Source organism: Fundulus heteroclitus, chromosome 3 (genome assembly GCF_011125445.2).
Source record: "Fundulus heteroclitus isolate FHET01 chromosome 3, MU-UCD_Fhet_4.1, whole genome shotgun sequence".
Lineage (NCBI taxonomy): Eukaryota > Metazoa > Chordata > Actinopteri > Cyprinodontiformes > Fundulidae > Fundulus > Fundulus heteroclitus.
The window spans coordinates 40,422,050-40,438,798 of record NC_046363.1 but is presented as its reverse complement, the minus strand read 5'-3'; the positions used below and the strand labels follow the sequence as shown (position 1 = coordinate 40,438,798).

Sequence of the window (16,749 nt, the reverse complement as noted above, 5' to 3'; positions counted from 1 at the left end):
CCATCGCTTTGAGCATCTGTTTTCAGGAAGGTGTCGGTCCCCTCGCTGCTCCGCAAGCGCTGTCCATACGTGCATGGTGAGCGGCTAAATCCCCGAATCCGCTGGCCCGCTACCACCTGCTCTCTGCCTCCCCTCCTTTCATCCCCTCTGCACGCTGATCAATACGGTTGACTCCACTGCAGCATCTCTTAAGAGGCCCGCTGAACGGCCTTGTGCTCGTTGTTCACTTCCAGCGTGCGCTTTTCTTTAAAACTGTGCCCAGTGTGAAGGCCAACTGTACGAGCTGATTGAGGCATGCATGAGAAAGAAGGCGCTTAATGGAGGAGGGCACAATGACTTAACTACAGTCCTTCAGGCCAATGTGTGGCTGCCTATCGCCCTCTTGTGGTTGTTTGAAGTATTTAAAGTTCATCTGTTATGAGTTGATGCCTTTTAATGTTCTAAGGACCAGCTTAAATACAATAGGATACTGCATATTGATCCAGGTGTTATATACCATTTCAAGTATCTTAACGTATGTATTTTGCTCTACTGACATTTTTTGGTTTGATTTGTAATTTTTGGGGGTGTCGTGCATGCATTGCTTCCAAAAAAGAAAGAAAAGAAAATGTAAAACCAAATGTTTAGATTGATTTTTGTTGTGAACTGGATACATAAAGAGCTACTTCTTGGACAAATACATTAAATAAGCTGTTCCTTCCGGTTAGATTCTGCTGGCTCAGCGCCACTCTGTTTGTGTCCCATTGTGAACTCGCTGCGCCCAGAAAGGATCGCTCTCTTTTTCTCAAACATAGAAAGTGCTCTTGGGTCGGCGTGTCCGTGTTTGTTCGTGCTTCTCCTTTCCGTCAGTTGTGGACGACGGTTGAACTCTGCCTGTTGAAAGGCAGCGGTTGCTTTCCACTGTCACCTTATGCTTGCTTACGACGGCTGTTTACCACAAAGTTACCGGTTTAAAGCAGTCAGCCGTCCACTGAAACCATCTGCTTTGGAGTGACTGCTTTTTCTTGACACCTGCCATTACATGATCCACTTAGTTCTAATATACAATATTACAATTGTCATGTCACTGGACTTTAATGTGACCGTATGGCTGGATTGTAAATAACTTAACTATATATAACTTAATAAATAACTTAACTGTAAAAAATAAATAACTGAATCTAGACCAAAGTGAGATTGAGCTTTATAAATTAAGTTATTTTAATTTAGATTTAGTAAAATAGTTCAGAATATATAAATAACAATAACTCAGTGTCATATTACCCTTAATAATTGGATAATTTCAATGAAATACTAGTAATGAATTCCAATAAAGTGTCTATTAGACTTAGACTTAGACAACTTTATTTGTCATTTTGTATGCACAAAGTGTATACAGAACGAAATTTAGTTTGCATACAGCTTGAAAAATCACGGTAAATTGCAGTAAATTTCAGGATAAATAAGTATTGCTGAATATACAGCTGCCTAATCAAGGACTTTGACATTGTTCCCTAAAAACAGGAAAAAAAAAAAGAAAATTCAAAAGAAAAAATTCTCTTAGTAAATATGAATTCTTGCTACATTTAACTATCTTGCAAAGACTTCCTGAAAAGCATAAGAAAGTTCAGGATAAGTTTAGTCTCTCTCAACAATTCGTTGTTTAATATTTCTTTTAGATATGATCAGAATACTATTTCTGCGTTTCCTCCAATGCGTCTGCCCACCGTCTAATTCCATAGGGTTAAATGCAAGCCGGGGCCGCTCTGCTGGGGAGGCACTAATCAGCTCGGAAACATTTGCTGGCCTTCTGGCAAGGTCACGAGGTCACAGTCTTTGGGCAGGATGTCCACTCGGCTCCTCGCTCCTTCCCCCTCTCGCTGTACAGTCAAGCCTCCCCTTGGGCCCTATAGGCCCTGCAGGCACAATCATCTCATCTGCAATAGGCTCACAGAAGCTGGCTTTAATCTATACGGGGCCCAGGGATGGATTCTGGCTGTCTGTCCATCAGCCTGTCGGTGGGTCTCGCCTTAAACGCACAGAAGCAGCCCCCCCCCCCCCTCCAGACCAACGCAATCAACTCGGACGGGCCGGGACTCGGATCTGTGATTGGTCTGCAGAGGCGTCCGGCAGGAGTCCGTCCTGATGTTTAACCGGCCGATTGATCCGTCGACAGCGGCCGCCGGATGTCTGTCCCTGAATTTAATTTTGGAATGCATTGCTGGGAGGCGTGTGTGTACAGAAATGATGAAAAGTCTCAGGATCTTAGTCAACGATCTACGGTGGATGGCAAATGAGATTATCCGATTTCTTTTTCTCCATCAGGCTTGTTTTTCTTATTTAACTAATTTTGAATTAAACTGAGCCTTTTAGTGATTAACGTTTTTACAGGTGACGCCTTTTTTCTGCTGTTTACACTGCGTTGCTATTCCTCCATGCCGGTCGGTGCCTTTTTCTTCTTTTACAACTTTTATCACTTGAACCTTTGGATTGGCACAGTGATATCGGTGCAAAAAAAACCCAGACTAGACCTGCAAAGGAACTTTTATTATCGCTGCGTTTCAGCACTTATCGATACCCTGAGAACCCCTCCGCTGTTAAATTAATAGAACGTGTTAAATTATGCCACTGGAGTCAGGGTGTGAGGTTAGGTAACCCTGATTCATTTCACAGCTCATAAAGAGCGCCAATGCTCCGGTGAATGGGGATTGTCCACTACAGATTTCCCCCACCGCTCCGCTTTATGCCTCCCTGTTATCAGAAATGGCCATAAAAACACAGGCTGCCAAATAAATGTGAACACAACCGCTGCCAGGAAGTGAGGACTGATTTGATGGGAGGCTTTTCACTTTTTCTTTTTTTTTTTTCCTGCCCCTCTGGCCTACCACTGCAGACATGTGGAAAGGAGGGGCTGCTTGGATATGCATCACAAAGGCTTCCTGCGGTATTGATCTGCAGTGGGTTAAGGCAGTCTATCAGCAAATGTCCCCCTCTCTGGGAAAAAAAACAAAAAAACAATAGGAGATTAAAACACACAGCTTGCCGGGCGGGAGGCTGCTGATGGGCCTTTATCTGGGCCCAAAGGTCACTGTGTACAGATATAATCCACTTTCACTTAACAGCTTCATTTAAGGCACCTCTCATGCAAATTGTGACATTTGAGAGAATGTTTTTTTTTTTGGTTACAAAAAAAGAAGAAAAACAGGAAGTCGAACCTGCCGTCTACATTTAGTTTTTCTAAATGAATAACCAATTAAAGGCGTATTAGACTGTTCTGCATGAGGTCGGCTCTGGAGGAAAATATATTGTTATCTTTCCAACAGACAGGGTTATAAAGTCAGTTAAAAATGTAGGAACCAAATCATCGTAAAACATCCCACGTCTTTCTGGAGATGCCATGCTTAATATGTGCAACGACTAAACACAGCCTTTGCCATTCCCTTCCCTCTGTTTGTGTTTTTTTTTACTATATTTTTATATTTTTTTTACTTTATTATATTCCATAAAAAAAGAAGTAGCCATAGGACATCTACATAGCATAGTGAAAGTATTTATCGCGTCGCACGTCTGGACATTGAATATTGTGTCCGTTCCCCTTTGAAAAATGATTCAAGCTCATTAATATTAGATGTGGGGGGGGGGGGGGGGGGTCTGTGAGCTGGACTTTGACTAGGACGTTCTAACATACAGCCAGCACAAACCAGGATGTTTTAGCTCTGGCTGTGTTTAGCGCTGCAGTTCTGCTGGAAGGTGAAGCTCTGCCACTGCTTCAGACCTTTTGCTCGTTTTTTTTTCTTTTATTCTGAGCAGCCTCACTACCCCTGCTCAAGAATGAGCTGATGTGTTCAAGGTTAATGCGTAGTTTTAGTTTTCTGCTACGGTGTCTTACACGTAGACCAAAAAGACTCATCTGACCCGAGAACCTTCGGTCACATTTTACCTGTATGTCCTGAAAAACTGCGAATGGGACTTCTTATGGCATTCTTGTGACAGCACCTTTATTCCTGCCAGATTTGTGGAGTGCGTGGCTAATAGGCGCCCTGCCCACATATTCTGCCAAAAGAGCTGTGGATCTCTGCAGCTGGTGAAGATTCTTAGTCATCCAGGTTATGATCATTCCAAAAAAAAAGTTAAAAAAACAAAACAACTGGACTTTTTTCTGATGTTTGAAGACGTTTCGCTTCCCATCCAGAAAGCTTTCTCATTTCAAATGTCTGGAGTAGTGTGCTAGTGTCCCCATTACAAAGGGGTGGACCAGTTTCGGTTTAATTTGCATGTTATCTAAGCCATAATAAGGCCTTTTTGGGCAATAATATAAAGCGTGGAACTCCACACTACTCCAGCCATTTCAATTGAGAAAGCTTTCTGAATGGGAAGCGAAACGTCTTCAAACTTCGGAAAAAAGTCCAGTTGCTTTGGTTTAACTTCTTTTTTTTTTGGAATGATCTCTGCAGCTCCTCCAAAGCTAACAAGGAGTCTTTCTCCAGTTAAAGCTGTTCTCGCCCAGCCTGTCAGTTAAGCTGGACGGCCATGCAGGTTTGCAGTTTTTTTTCCATTTTGTTTTTACAGATGATGAACAGAACAGAACTCTGTGAGAAGTTCAAAGATTGGGATGTTGTCTTATAACCTGCAGGAAACTCCCAACTTTGTCCCTGACATTACTGGTGTGTTGCTCGGATTCATACGGCGATGAAATTACATGCAAGTGGACTTTGTTTTCTAAAGTATCAGTGAAAAGCGGCCGCATGCCACAACGTCCTGATTCCTATTTGTGAAATGAAACTTCTCGCTTCTTCCTGTTGGCACATAAAATCCCACTGACATACATTTAATGTTGTGGTTGCAACATGATAGAAGTGTGGAAAAGTTCAAGACAGGACTCATTCGCTTAAAACTTTGCCATTTTATTGAATTTGTTAGAAAGTGGCTTTTTCACAGCTTTGCTGGTAAATATTTAATATTATATTTGACTCATAGATGCAACAGAAGTGAGAAAATACAACACTCAAACAAGCTAAAGCTAACAACTACTTTAAAGATCTTAAATTCAAAATGCTCAAAAAAGTTCATGAACAATGTTAGTGTTCTCTTCTTAAAAACTAACGGAACAACTTGATGCAGAAAGGGGAAAAAAACAAGACCTTAAATCAACAGAGTGCTTGATTTGCACTGAGGTCAGTAGCTATCTTTAGGCTCGCTGAACTTGCGCTTCTTCACGGCTGTGGCGGAGGACGACTCCTGGCTGCTGAGGATGTCGTACTGGGACACCTGAGAACAGCAGGAGTTACTGTAACAGTGACTTTTTCAACCACACAGTCACAGTGAACTGATTGCATTTTCATGAAATCAATGTTAACTTGAAGGGGCCATGACAACAAATTTCATTTTTTCTGATCTTTAGGGGTATAATACGCTCTGTTGTGCACTGATGAGGCCTAGCAAATGTCTAAATTGAACACCAAAAGATCTGCTCAGCGGCAGTCAGCTTTGTTAATTTGCTCAAAAATGGTCAGTTCAGGTTATCTTTCTACGTCTACGACTTGAGAGGAGGAAGGCAGAGCAGACGGCAGCCCTGGATCAGCCTCCCTGTATCGGTTCAAGATACAGGGAGGCAAATAATCAACCTCAAACTAACTTCACAGCGGTTATTAAAAAGGAGAGCTGATATGACCGCTTTGACCGGCAGCCAATCAGAGTGAAGTCAACCAGGTAGAGCCACAGGTCGTTAACGTACCCAACCCTTTTACTGAGGAGGGACATTCAGGCCGACAAAACCATAAGATGACGTTATTTTGTTTTATGAAATTCTTTACAGAAATTACATTTTCAGTATCAATTACATGAAATGGTTTATACGGTGATGTCATGGCACCTTTAAATGATTTGCTTTCTCACCGTCTTTTCCTTCGCTGCCGCTGGCTGCATACTCTTCACCGTCATGTTTCTCTCCTGTCCACACACACATTTACACAATAAGAAAACAAACTAAACAGGTAAACGTGTGTAAAATGGCTTCATTTAAAAAAAAGAAGAAAAAGGATAATCTCACAGAGAAACTTTGACAAACTCTGACTTTGATTTAAGTACATTGATTCAGAATCCCTTAACAATTATGATAAAAAGAATGTCGTTTGATGTATGAAGGCTTTTATACACTGCAAAAAGGGAACTAAAAGTAAGTAAAATTTTCTTAAAATTTGTATATTTTTCCTTGATTTGAGCAGCTAAATAAGACTTTTTGCCAATGGAATGAGAATTTCTACCCCTAAAATAAGATAGTTGGACATCCTGCACTTGAAATAAGATGATAGAGATTAATTGTTCTCATATTAAGTGCAAAAATCTTATTCCATTGGCAAATAGTTTGATTTATCAGCTCAAATCAATGAAAAATACATTAATTTCAAGACAATTTTACCTACTTTTCGTTCCCTTTTTTGCAGTGTATTTTCTGTCTAGGAAACTTTAATGGTAATTCACCACTGCCTGTTTCCATGAGGAGAAACAGCTTCCCATCTTCCTTACCCACTGGCGGTAAGAGGGCCCAAGTTTGTGTTGCCACCACAGTGAGGAGGGGAGTAATGAACCGTTAGAGGCTGTGTATAAGCAGTCATTCAGGTGCTATGCCAAGAAAAACCTTCTACTCCTCACATCAAAAACAGAATCACGTGGACTTTAACTGAACCATGCCTCAAAAGACGACTAAATGGAAACACTCCTCATTCCCACTATTTAGTACGGCGGAAGTTCTGTGATGCTGTGGGACAGTTTGACTTCCAAAGGCCCAACGAACCGAGTTAAAGTACTAAGCATAAGAAGCTCTTGTGGAGATTTTAAATAAAAACTCTGCAGCCCAACGACAGACCGTCACTGGGTCTGTGACCAAGGTACAGTTTGGATTCAGAGCCCCTTCCAGCTGCCCGACTCTGTAGTGTCTTTAATGGCTTCTCTTCTGTTTTTAGTGATGACATTGACGTGTTTGAACACTGTGGAGTTCCCCTCAGCCTGTTCTGCCAGACGGGCCTGCAGGAGAACTGAGCACAGGGGGAAGTTGGACAAGCTTCAGGCGTCCTTTGACACGTTGGAAGAAAACTGCCATATATTCATCTTTATTCATCACTGCAGAAATTAAAAGACGAGCGGCCACAAAGGATGTGGAATCTGAGGGTGAAGGGGACCGACTCGTCTGTTTCCCATTGAAAATGAGTCACGCATGAGCAAAGATTACAAAACCGGAAGTAAATATACTATAAACATAAACCTTAACGGGTTATAGTAATTCGTTTTTATTGGACTTAAATAGATCCCTGTGACTGATTCCCACACAGTCTGTAATTTATTCACTGTGGTCCCTCTGCTATTGTTTGGTTAAAATTGATAACATACTTTTTTTTAATAAATGTAATTTAGATTCAGGTAAAGTGTTATTTAATAATTTATGTAATTTTAAAGTTGTTGTTTTTTTTAGTTTTGAGCTTATGTTTTGTAATGTCAGTGTTGATATTCCTCCCTCCTACAACATACTTTTTATTCATGATATCGTTTTTAGCCTTTTGTTTGTATATAGTTATTTATATGTTTTTATTGCTCTATTTCTGTAAAAAAAAATATATTTTTGCTTTTATTTTGTTTGCTTTTGTTCCAAATGTTTAAAAAAAATAAACCAGTCAAGTGATAGTTTTTTTTTTTGTTTTTTTTATGTTTTTGTTTAATAAAAAAAGGCAAGAATCGATAAAGAGTATCGTTAAGAGTAGTAGTATTGATAAATCCTTAACGATACCTGTCACTCTTACTTGACATACTTGATACAAATTAGTTTGTGTCATCTACAGGTTCTTTTGGTTGTGGGGTGCCTCAGGGGTCTATATTAGAACCTGTTGTTTTTTCTCTGTATCTCCCTTTTGGTAACCAATTTTCATTCTTATGCTGATGATTGTCAAGTCTAAACTGATTTGAAAAGACAAGATTCTCACTCTCGTCATCCTTTGTTGAAATGCTTAAATGAAATCAAAGCTTGGATGGCTCTAATTCTTTTTGCCTCAATGATAAAAAGGTCATATTATTCTGGCCAAGTGGCCCTTGGGACAATGTGGGGGTAAAATTAGAAGTTGATCTGAGATTTGTTACCTAAGATACAAACATTTTCCAAAAGTCAAAACAATTATGTCCAGGCAGGATTTTTGAGAAGATTATTCCCCCCAGTAGGTTGATTAGGTCTAAGTAGCTGACCCACCGTTCTGGACCTGATAATCCGTCCACTCCTGGTTCTCTTCCCATCCGTCTCCATGACTGAAGTTTCCTTCGTAAAAATCTGACACAGGAAATAATGTTTAATGCCATCAAATAAAGCTTTGTAAAGATATTCCTTAACACCCTGAAGTGCAACATATTTAATGTGTGATAACAAACAAACATACCTCGGTGACTTCCTCTGTGCTCTCATTCTTCATCTGAATGCTCGTCTGGATCTCTTCAGTTGAAAAAAAAAAGGATAGTTTTAGCTCTACTTAGACATTATAAATCAAAACCTTTTACTTCTTTAACATTTTATTACAGTCAGTCTCGTAACTCCTTTAAGATTTAAACAGAATTTTTTAGTAATCTGTTAAATATTATAGGAAAATAAAATGTATTTCAGGTAACAATTAAAGGCTCTCACATTAACATGCCTACATAAATGTAAAGGAACGCGTTTTTGCCCATCAAGGTGGAGGAAAGACCTAATGGAACCAGTCATTCAGAAAAATAAAGAATATTTGCTATTCCTCTGACTAATTTGACAAATTACCTTCTTTGAGCTCTCTGCTTAGCTAAAATAATTATCTGTTGCGTTCCATTTTTGTGCCGCGGACATGGGCCGTGGATTTTTGGATTGGTTTGCTGAACAGACAGTACACTGCAAAAACGGAACAAAAGTAAGTAAATTTTTCTTGTAATAAGTGTATTTGCCTTTGATCTGAGCAGGTAAATAACATTATCTGCCAGTAGAATAAGATTATTTGCTCCTAAAACAGGAACAACTCGTCTCTATCATCTTACGTCAAGTGCAATATATCTAATTAGCTTTTTTTAAGGCTCAAAAATCTCATTCCATTGGCAGACTATCTTATTTACCTGCTCAAATCAAGGACAAATACACTAATTTCAAGACAATTTTACTTACTTTTAGTTGCGTTTTTGCAGTGTATCTCATAAGTGTGTACACCACTCGCCTTTTATGAACATTTTGTCATACCTTTTTATGGGACAACACTTTGATGCTACACTAGGTTTGCTGTCCTCTCAAAATAACTCAACACACAACTATTGATGCCTGAGACAGACAGAACATCTGTCTTGGTAAATTGGCTAAATTCAACATAGACAACTCTGATGTGCAAATTTTATAAATCTTACATCAGATCTATTCTGACTTTTTCTTTGATTTGCAGGTATGGAAACCTTAGTGTAAGCAGCTATGCTTTCTGTGAATTTTTAGCAACTGTGATTTCTCAATGAGTTTTTTTTGTTGTTTTTATCTTGAAGTGATAAATTTAATGCTGTAAAATGTTTAATAATTTAATTAGTTACATTTTTAGGTTTATTAGAACTTTATCTGCTTTTAATTGATATTTGTTGTTCTTTAGCCCCTGTTGGTTGGAGCTGTTGAATTCAGGCCATAAACCTCAAATGTTGCTTTTTTTTGTTTTTTATATATATTTATTCTAACTAGCTGTAAAAGTAAATGGCCCATTAGGACACGAAAAAAGATCAGAAGTGGGAAATCTAAAATAAGCGGCTCTATATTTTAGCAAGGAGTTAGAATAATCTTATGAGTAATGGTTGTTTTAAATAAAAAATACTATCCAAACACTTTTTTAATATATATATATATATACGTAATACAGACATTTTCTGACACAAACAACACCATATTTGATGCTGTAGATGTGACTTTCTATTATTACCGGTGTGATCGGCGTCTGTAGTGTTGTTCACAGGCTCCTCCACTTGTTTGGGCTCAGGACTCTAAAGGTTAAAACAAGTTATTTGAGAGTTATTATTAGAAACAGTACATACACATACAACAACAGAACACTGATAAAAAAAACAACAGTGATATTTTACATTTGTCCCAGAGAAATAAAACATCATGGCACTGTCGGCGAGCTGGTTTATGGCTGCCGTTACTGTGCATTTTGGGTTAACTGGTGATCTCTTCTATGGGCAAACAGGTACGGATTGTTTAATGCAAAAATATGAATGAACAACTTATCAACTCAAAGGCTACTGTAGAGGAATTGATGGGTGTATGGAGAAGCTGCAGGTTAATCATTTGTTTAAAATAACTGATTGAATCTGGTCTGTTTTCTCAAAAAAAAACACACAAAAAAAACGAATTGCTCATTAGGCATGGAAGGAAGTTATTACAAAGAAACACAAGTGTGCGTAGGAGGCGCCAAGCCTCCGTCTTATTCTGCTACTTAAGGAAGTGACTTGTGTGCAGACCTGCATTAGGTCTACATTTTCTTCAATCTTCAGAATCCATTTTTCCCTCACAGAAACACCCTCTTCCACCTGCACACATAAATAAAACAGCCTAGCAGGGAGGGGAAAGCCTTGGTGATGACACTAATTGGCAAACTAATTACCAGACTCAGAACGCTAATTTTTCAGCCTGTCTATTACTCCACCTGCTCCAGTCTGTGTTTCTCTGTGGCCATGTCGAACTTTATGCAGTGGTAGGGCGTGGCCACCTTGCCCATGCTCAGTTTCACCGGCTCCTGCTCAAACTCTATTCTGTCTCCTTCAGCCTCTCTGAAGCCTGGGGGCTGGTAGTCCTGAGGCGTGACTTCAGGAAAGAAGGGGGGAAAAACACCAAGAAATACAGGTTAACAAAAAATAACAGCTTAGGTCTTCTTAACGCGCTAATTCTCAGAAAAATAAGGACACAAAATGTTTCACTGATCAGGAAAATTAGGGAATTGCTATTTTTCTGCAAAAGGACATAAGGTGGAGAAGAAGTGATGGTTAGGGCTGGACGATAATTCAATAAAAATATATATCGATCGATAGACGTGTGGCGCGATAGGAAAAAATAGGGTCGATAAAAGTTTGATAGAAACAGGTTTCCTTCCTTCCTTTCAGCCTATCATATTAGTTGATGCTACAGTCACTACTTCCTCTCGACCAATCGTAATGCTGCTGTTGTCTGCAGTTAAAAAACCTGGCTTCCAACAATTAATCGCCACTCCGCGAGGTATAAAGTCTGCGATATAAAGTTCCGTGACGCAAGTTTTTCTCTAACAGCGCTCCCTAAATTGTGCAACGAGTGCCAGGAATCAGTGCAAAATGAGCTGCAGCCTGCGTCAGCCTCTCAATTATGAAACCTGAGAAGTAACTAGTGTACTATTCCCACCTAAATAGGCTATTTTATTTATTTATTTATTTGGTATATTTATTTTGGTCTTTATTTAATAATAAAGTCTTTATTTAATAACATAACTCAGGTCTCTTAAGTTATTTTTCTTAAAATAAAATTCTGTTATGGTTAAAAAAGTTGGTTAAGTAAAGATTTAATTGGAATTCTGTGTTTGTGTTCTTTATTAAAATTAAATAATTTACCAATATCATAAAATGTCCAGGCAGAGCTGCACATAAAACATGGTTTTAAATGTTTTCAATAATTATCGATATCGATCAATATGCATTTTTTTTTTTATCGATAAGCTTTTTTTCTATATCGTCCAGCCCTAGTGATGGTGTTAGTCATTATGGATGACTTAGAGCTGCTTTATTTAAAAGGTCAAAAAGAAAAGCTGACAGTGACAGTCATAAACATATCATGCCCAGGAAGACAGACGGAGTTGTTGCTGCATCTGGTGTCACCCTGCTGTCCACAGGAAAACACGACTGTGACTAGATGTGTCTGAACTCATCAGCTCAGCGCACTGGGCGCACACCAAAAGCTTTCACAGCAACATAAAGCTGAACAAGTGTCAGTTTTCTATCCAAACGCTACACGGCTGATGATGAAAAGATAATCATACTCCTCCAAAACTAATTCTTCAATTAACTGCATGTCACAGGTTGACGCTTTTAAAAGTCTAAATGCTTCTTCAGCGTCTGCACATGTCTAAATATATTTGACTGAGGTCAAATATCACGTTTAAATTTGGATAATACTCACTTAGGACACTGAAACCAACAAATTAAAAATTTAAACATCAACATGTAAGCCACTGAAAATAAAACTGAAACTTAAAATAATTACAAAAGCTTTTAAAAAAACATAAAATAAAATGTTAAAAGCTTAGAACAGTTGTGGTTGATTACTTTCATACGTTGACATTTTTATGCTTGTCTCACCATCGTCATAGTAAGCCAGCTTCATGTCGAGGCAGACGTTTTCTGGCAGAGGACCCAGATTCTGCATCAGGGTGTAAAGCTTCCTCACCAGCAAGATGCTCGCTTTCTTGGTGTTTCCAAGGGACATGGTCGACAACTTCTGGTTGTTTTTGCTAATGAGGAAGAAGAAGAACCCCATTAGAGGATGAACTATAAGGGTCCTGCTACCAAAAGGTGGCATTGCAACTGCCAATCGTCCGATAAATCTCCTAAATCTACTGGACTAGAGGTTTCCTTACGAACCACCGGACTCGCCATAGGAAGATAAGAAATTCCTTTATTGTCAGGTGACAGTGGCAAAGACACAGACAGAGTTACACAAAGTTTATAGTAATGAAAACAAGTTAAACTAATCTAAAGTTAGTCCTAAAGAACCAGAGGATGAGCTTTATTAGAAAGGCCAAACATAAATACCAAAGGAAATATTGCACAATTAATATGGCATACTCAGCTAAAAAGTGAGTATGCAGTGGAAAAATACCGGCTTATTCACAGAACCAAGTGTTGATGCCAGAGTAGAAACCAGAAATACCCACAGCATGAACACAAACTGGAGGGGCAATAATCACAATGCTGCAGTTGCCAAACAAAGCTAAAAGTAATTTGCCGTTTCACTTATTTTCAGTACTTTTGTGTTTCCCCTAGAAATTTTGTCGGGGGGGGGTTCTTCCACTTAGCTTCCCATTAATATCACAGAATACAGCTTTATATGAGCAGCCATCTTCTGTCTCTATTGGGTATATTTATGCATGGTTATATTTTGAAGGCTACCTGCAATTCTTCCTATCTACTTCTTGAATGAATGGAAATTTCTTTAAAATCTAGATTCTTGAGCGTAACTTCATTAAATTTTATTACATTTGGGATCTGCGGGCAATTTTGTATGCGGGGCGAGGCGACCCCTTGTAGAACGGTAGGGGAAACACTGACTCTTGTGACCTTACCATGGTTAATGCAAGGGATGCACTTATATGACAATTTGTATATATAATTTGTTTTAAGCTTTTATGTCAAGCATTTCATCTGGGAGTTGAACTGAATTCAAAGTGCGACTGAATCCAAGCTGTGAAACATGCTTGTAAAACAAGATGGCGGCCCTGCCATCGTAAATAATGAAAATATAACTAAATGTTTACACAATGATCTAAGAACATGCTTGACTTCACTTGTGTAACTTCAAAATAAGTTTAAAAAAAAGTAAAATGAATATATTAAAGTGTCTCGTCTTATGGTTTCCTCCCTACAATATTTTAGCAATATATTTTCCTAAACATATTGATGGAAGCCCAATGAGTGTATTGGCAAAATAAAACCCAGATTTTCCAAAAATTCAATCTTACTAAATTGTAAATCCAAATGAATTGATTAAATAGATTTATCACCCAGCCCTAAGCAAGTTTTTGATTAATCTCGATTAACTTGATTAATCGTCATAATAAATGATAGAATACTCGATTACTAACATGATCTTTAGCTGCTGCCCTTCCAGATATCCAAGCATGAAAATACCTTTCAAAATCCACGTGTGTTCCTTCTGGGGTGTATTGGATCTTGAACTGGTAATACTCAGTCACTTTCTAAACGAGAAGCAACACACACGTTACAAATAATAGGAAATACTGCCGGGCAATTAGAGGAAGACATTCTGAGCAGTACCTGGGGGTTTCCTGGGTCAGTATAGATCTAGCAGAAGCCAAAAAAAAATTAATAAATACACAAATAAAAAAACTAATTCCACCCAAAATGTGTATTTGCTGAAAAGAAATAACAAAGTGAGACTGTCCCATGGTTCTGTGCAGGTGAAGGTGAAGAGTTGCGTAAAACTCACAGACATTATGACGACTCGCAGCTGGTTGAGAACACGAAGGGGATAAAATGTTGGTCACATCAGTGTTAATATGAAGACATCCCACATTGGTTAGGTGAGTTTATGTTTTATGATCTATAACGACTAAACCAGCGATGAGCTCACTGAGGGTTAGAGACTTAATATGACTCACGTATTTCTTCTGGATGGCATCAAAGCAACCCTGCATCCTGGAAGAATTGGACACAATTTGTTATTTTACCGTGAACATGCAAAGGTTGCAGATTCTGAGACACTAGTCCTCTTGAGATGTAGCACAGGAAGTATATTAAATAAGATCAATGTAATGAATTCTGCACTTAAAACATGAAGAACTGCTAAAAAGCATTCCTCAAATTTCCTTTCACTGAAGCGCCGTTCATAACACTGCAACCGTGTTGTGTGTCACCTGTGAGTTTTTCTGAGCCTAAGTGACAGAAAAACTCAATCAAAATGATTTTAATATTCTGCCCATCCTGGTGTATCAGTTTTTAACTATGTGTAAAGTATGAACACACAGAGGTGCTTGCAAAATAGTTTTTTTTCACACTAAATCGGCTCAATCTAGTTTTGAGTGGACCTTATTCACAAAGAGCTTGGGTACATTCATGTGTTGAGTTAAAGCGATTTACCACTGAAGTATCTGAGAAACTTCTGGACAGGCACGATCCTCTTTCAGGATCATCACTTTCTGATCTGCGGAAAAAAAAAGAGAGGGGGGTTGATATTTTCTGTAAATATGCCTGATTAGGAAATGCAAACACTGGCCACGGTGTAAAGCTGAAATATCTTTGACGCGGTCTGACCTTCGACATATTTGCTGCCGTAGGCTCTCCCGGGGAATATGCCCCTGAGGTAGGTGATACCGGACACAGCGATGGCCAGAAGCTTCTTTACCACAACAAGCGACTGTTGCTCAGAGACGACCTCATTAGGCAGCAGCTGAACAGCCTGCGGGGGTGAGACGAATAGGTTTGCCTTACTTATCTGAATTTAAGAGCTTTTAGTTGTGCATAGTTCCATTTTTGGAGTCAGGATTTCCTAAATACCATTTCTGCAGTTAACTGTTTTGATTTCTTCTTTTCTTTCTATGCATCGTTTTAGCATTTCTGTTCACGTTCTGACTTACTGGGTCTAATTAAAGCCTTCACATTTCTTTTTAAAACATCGAGAGAAGCTGAAGACCTCCCCTGCAACACGACTCCATCGGATTTTCTATCTGAGCGAATTATCATCATTGTTATCATCTCCAACCCTCGATGCAGTCTGCGGGGAAACTTTTTCACCAATCTGTCTGTATGATTTCACTGAATTTGACTTTGTGAAATGCATTCAGATGACGTGTGTTGTGCTGTATAAATAAAACTGAATTGAATTCATTAACAGTTATGTTACTTCATCTAGTGTTGATTTTCTTTAGAAATAGATTAAATATATATATATATATATATATATATATATATATATATACACATACTAATTTTATTCCAATATTTTCTGTTTTCAATGCAATGACGGTATCTGTGTTAATAGGAAATAATACAATTTAACATTCCTTTTAGCTTTGAATCAATATGTTGTCTAGAGGTTGTAAAATAAAATTTTATTAAGTCTGTCCAGGTGTAGCGCAAATATCTTTGCATAATCATTTTGGGTCATAATTTTCAAGTCATTCAGTTTTCTCTGTTCTCTATTGTGTTTTTTTTTTAAACAGTATTCAATGTGGGACTGCTAAATAAGGTCATGTGGACTTCTGGTTTAATAATTTCATGAATCCGCCTCGATGTTGTACTCCAAGGTGAAGGGCGCTGAGGCTACAAGTGGATATAAATTAAAATGTTCCATTGTCACTACTTCCATGTCCAATTCAAAAGGAGACAGAGTTGACTAGATCAGCTCCTCCTGCGTCGATCCCAATGCAGGGGGTACAAATACCAGCTGACAACTTTCCCATTACAGCGAAACCCCCACCATATGCTTCCAAAGATTACATAATATCACACTTAACTCTCCATAAAATATTTTGTTGGATTGCAGCTTTCGAAAATGCATAATATTGATGTGCATTCAGGCTCACCCATACAGAATATTATATGATTGGGCGGGTTCTTGTGTGTTCTGGTGGTTTCTAACAGGTTTAATAAACAATCCTTCTATGATGATAAATTGTTCCACATATTTGTCCTCTTTAATGTAGCTTAATAGCTAACGGCATTTGGAAAGTCACAAATCTAACACAATCAACACTTCAAGTTAAACTAAATAAAAAATAAATACATTTAAAAATGTATTTGGATAGGTGCGTTTTTGTATTTTCTACCTGGATTATTGAGAGGCATCAGAATCAGAATCAGAACAACTAGAATTACCTGTGAGGGCTTTACTTGCTGGGCACATGCCATTGGTTTAGGAAATTTATAAAACACAAAATAAAAATCTGCAAAGAAAAAAAAAAAGTCAGTGAATATCTTATAAAAGCTTTTAACCTTTCGTTGCTACATCATAAACTTAGCTAGCTGAAAAGTTAGCTAGCTAAC

At 38.4% G+C, this 16,749-nt stretch overlaps 1 protein-coding gene across 1 annotated transcript; it reads right to left on the bottom strand.

Annotated features, from left to right (window-relative positions):
• Nucleotides 1-4,883: 4,883 nt before the first annotated feature.
• Nucleotides 4,884-16,643, bottom strand: LOC118556394 (HORMA domain-containing protein 1-like). The gene is made up of 15 exons (XM_036135393.1): nucleotides 16,582-16,643; nucleotides 15,019-15,163; nucleotides 14,845-14,908; nucleotides 14,367-14,403; nucleotides 14,195-14,215; nucleotides 14,023-14,049; nucleotides 13,876-13,943; nucleotides 12,328-12,479; nucleotides 10,653-10,810; nucleotides 10,468-10,536; nucleotides 9,927-9,987; nucleotides 8,397-8,449; nucleotides 8,213-8,290; nucleotides 5,875-5,928; nucleotides 4,884-5,247 (listed from the first exon to the last, which is right to left on the bottom strand). The coding sequence occupies exons 1-15, from the start codon at nucleotides 16,612-16,614 to the stop codon at nucleotides 5,155-5,157; spliced, it is 1,113 nt and encodes a 370-aa protein (XP_035991286.1). The 5' UTR covers nucleotides 16,615-16,643; the 3' UTR covers nucleotides 4,884-5,154.
• Between the last annotated feature and the right edge of the window lie 106 nt (nucleotides 16,644-16,749).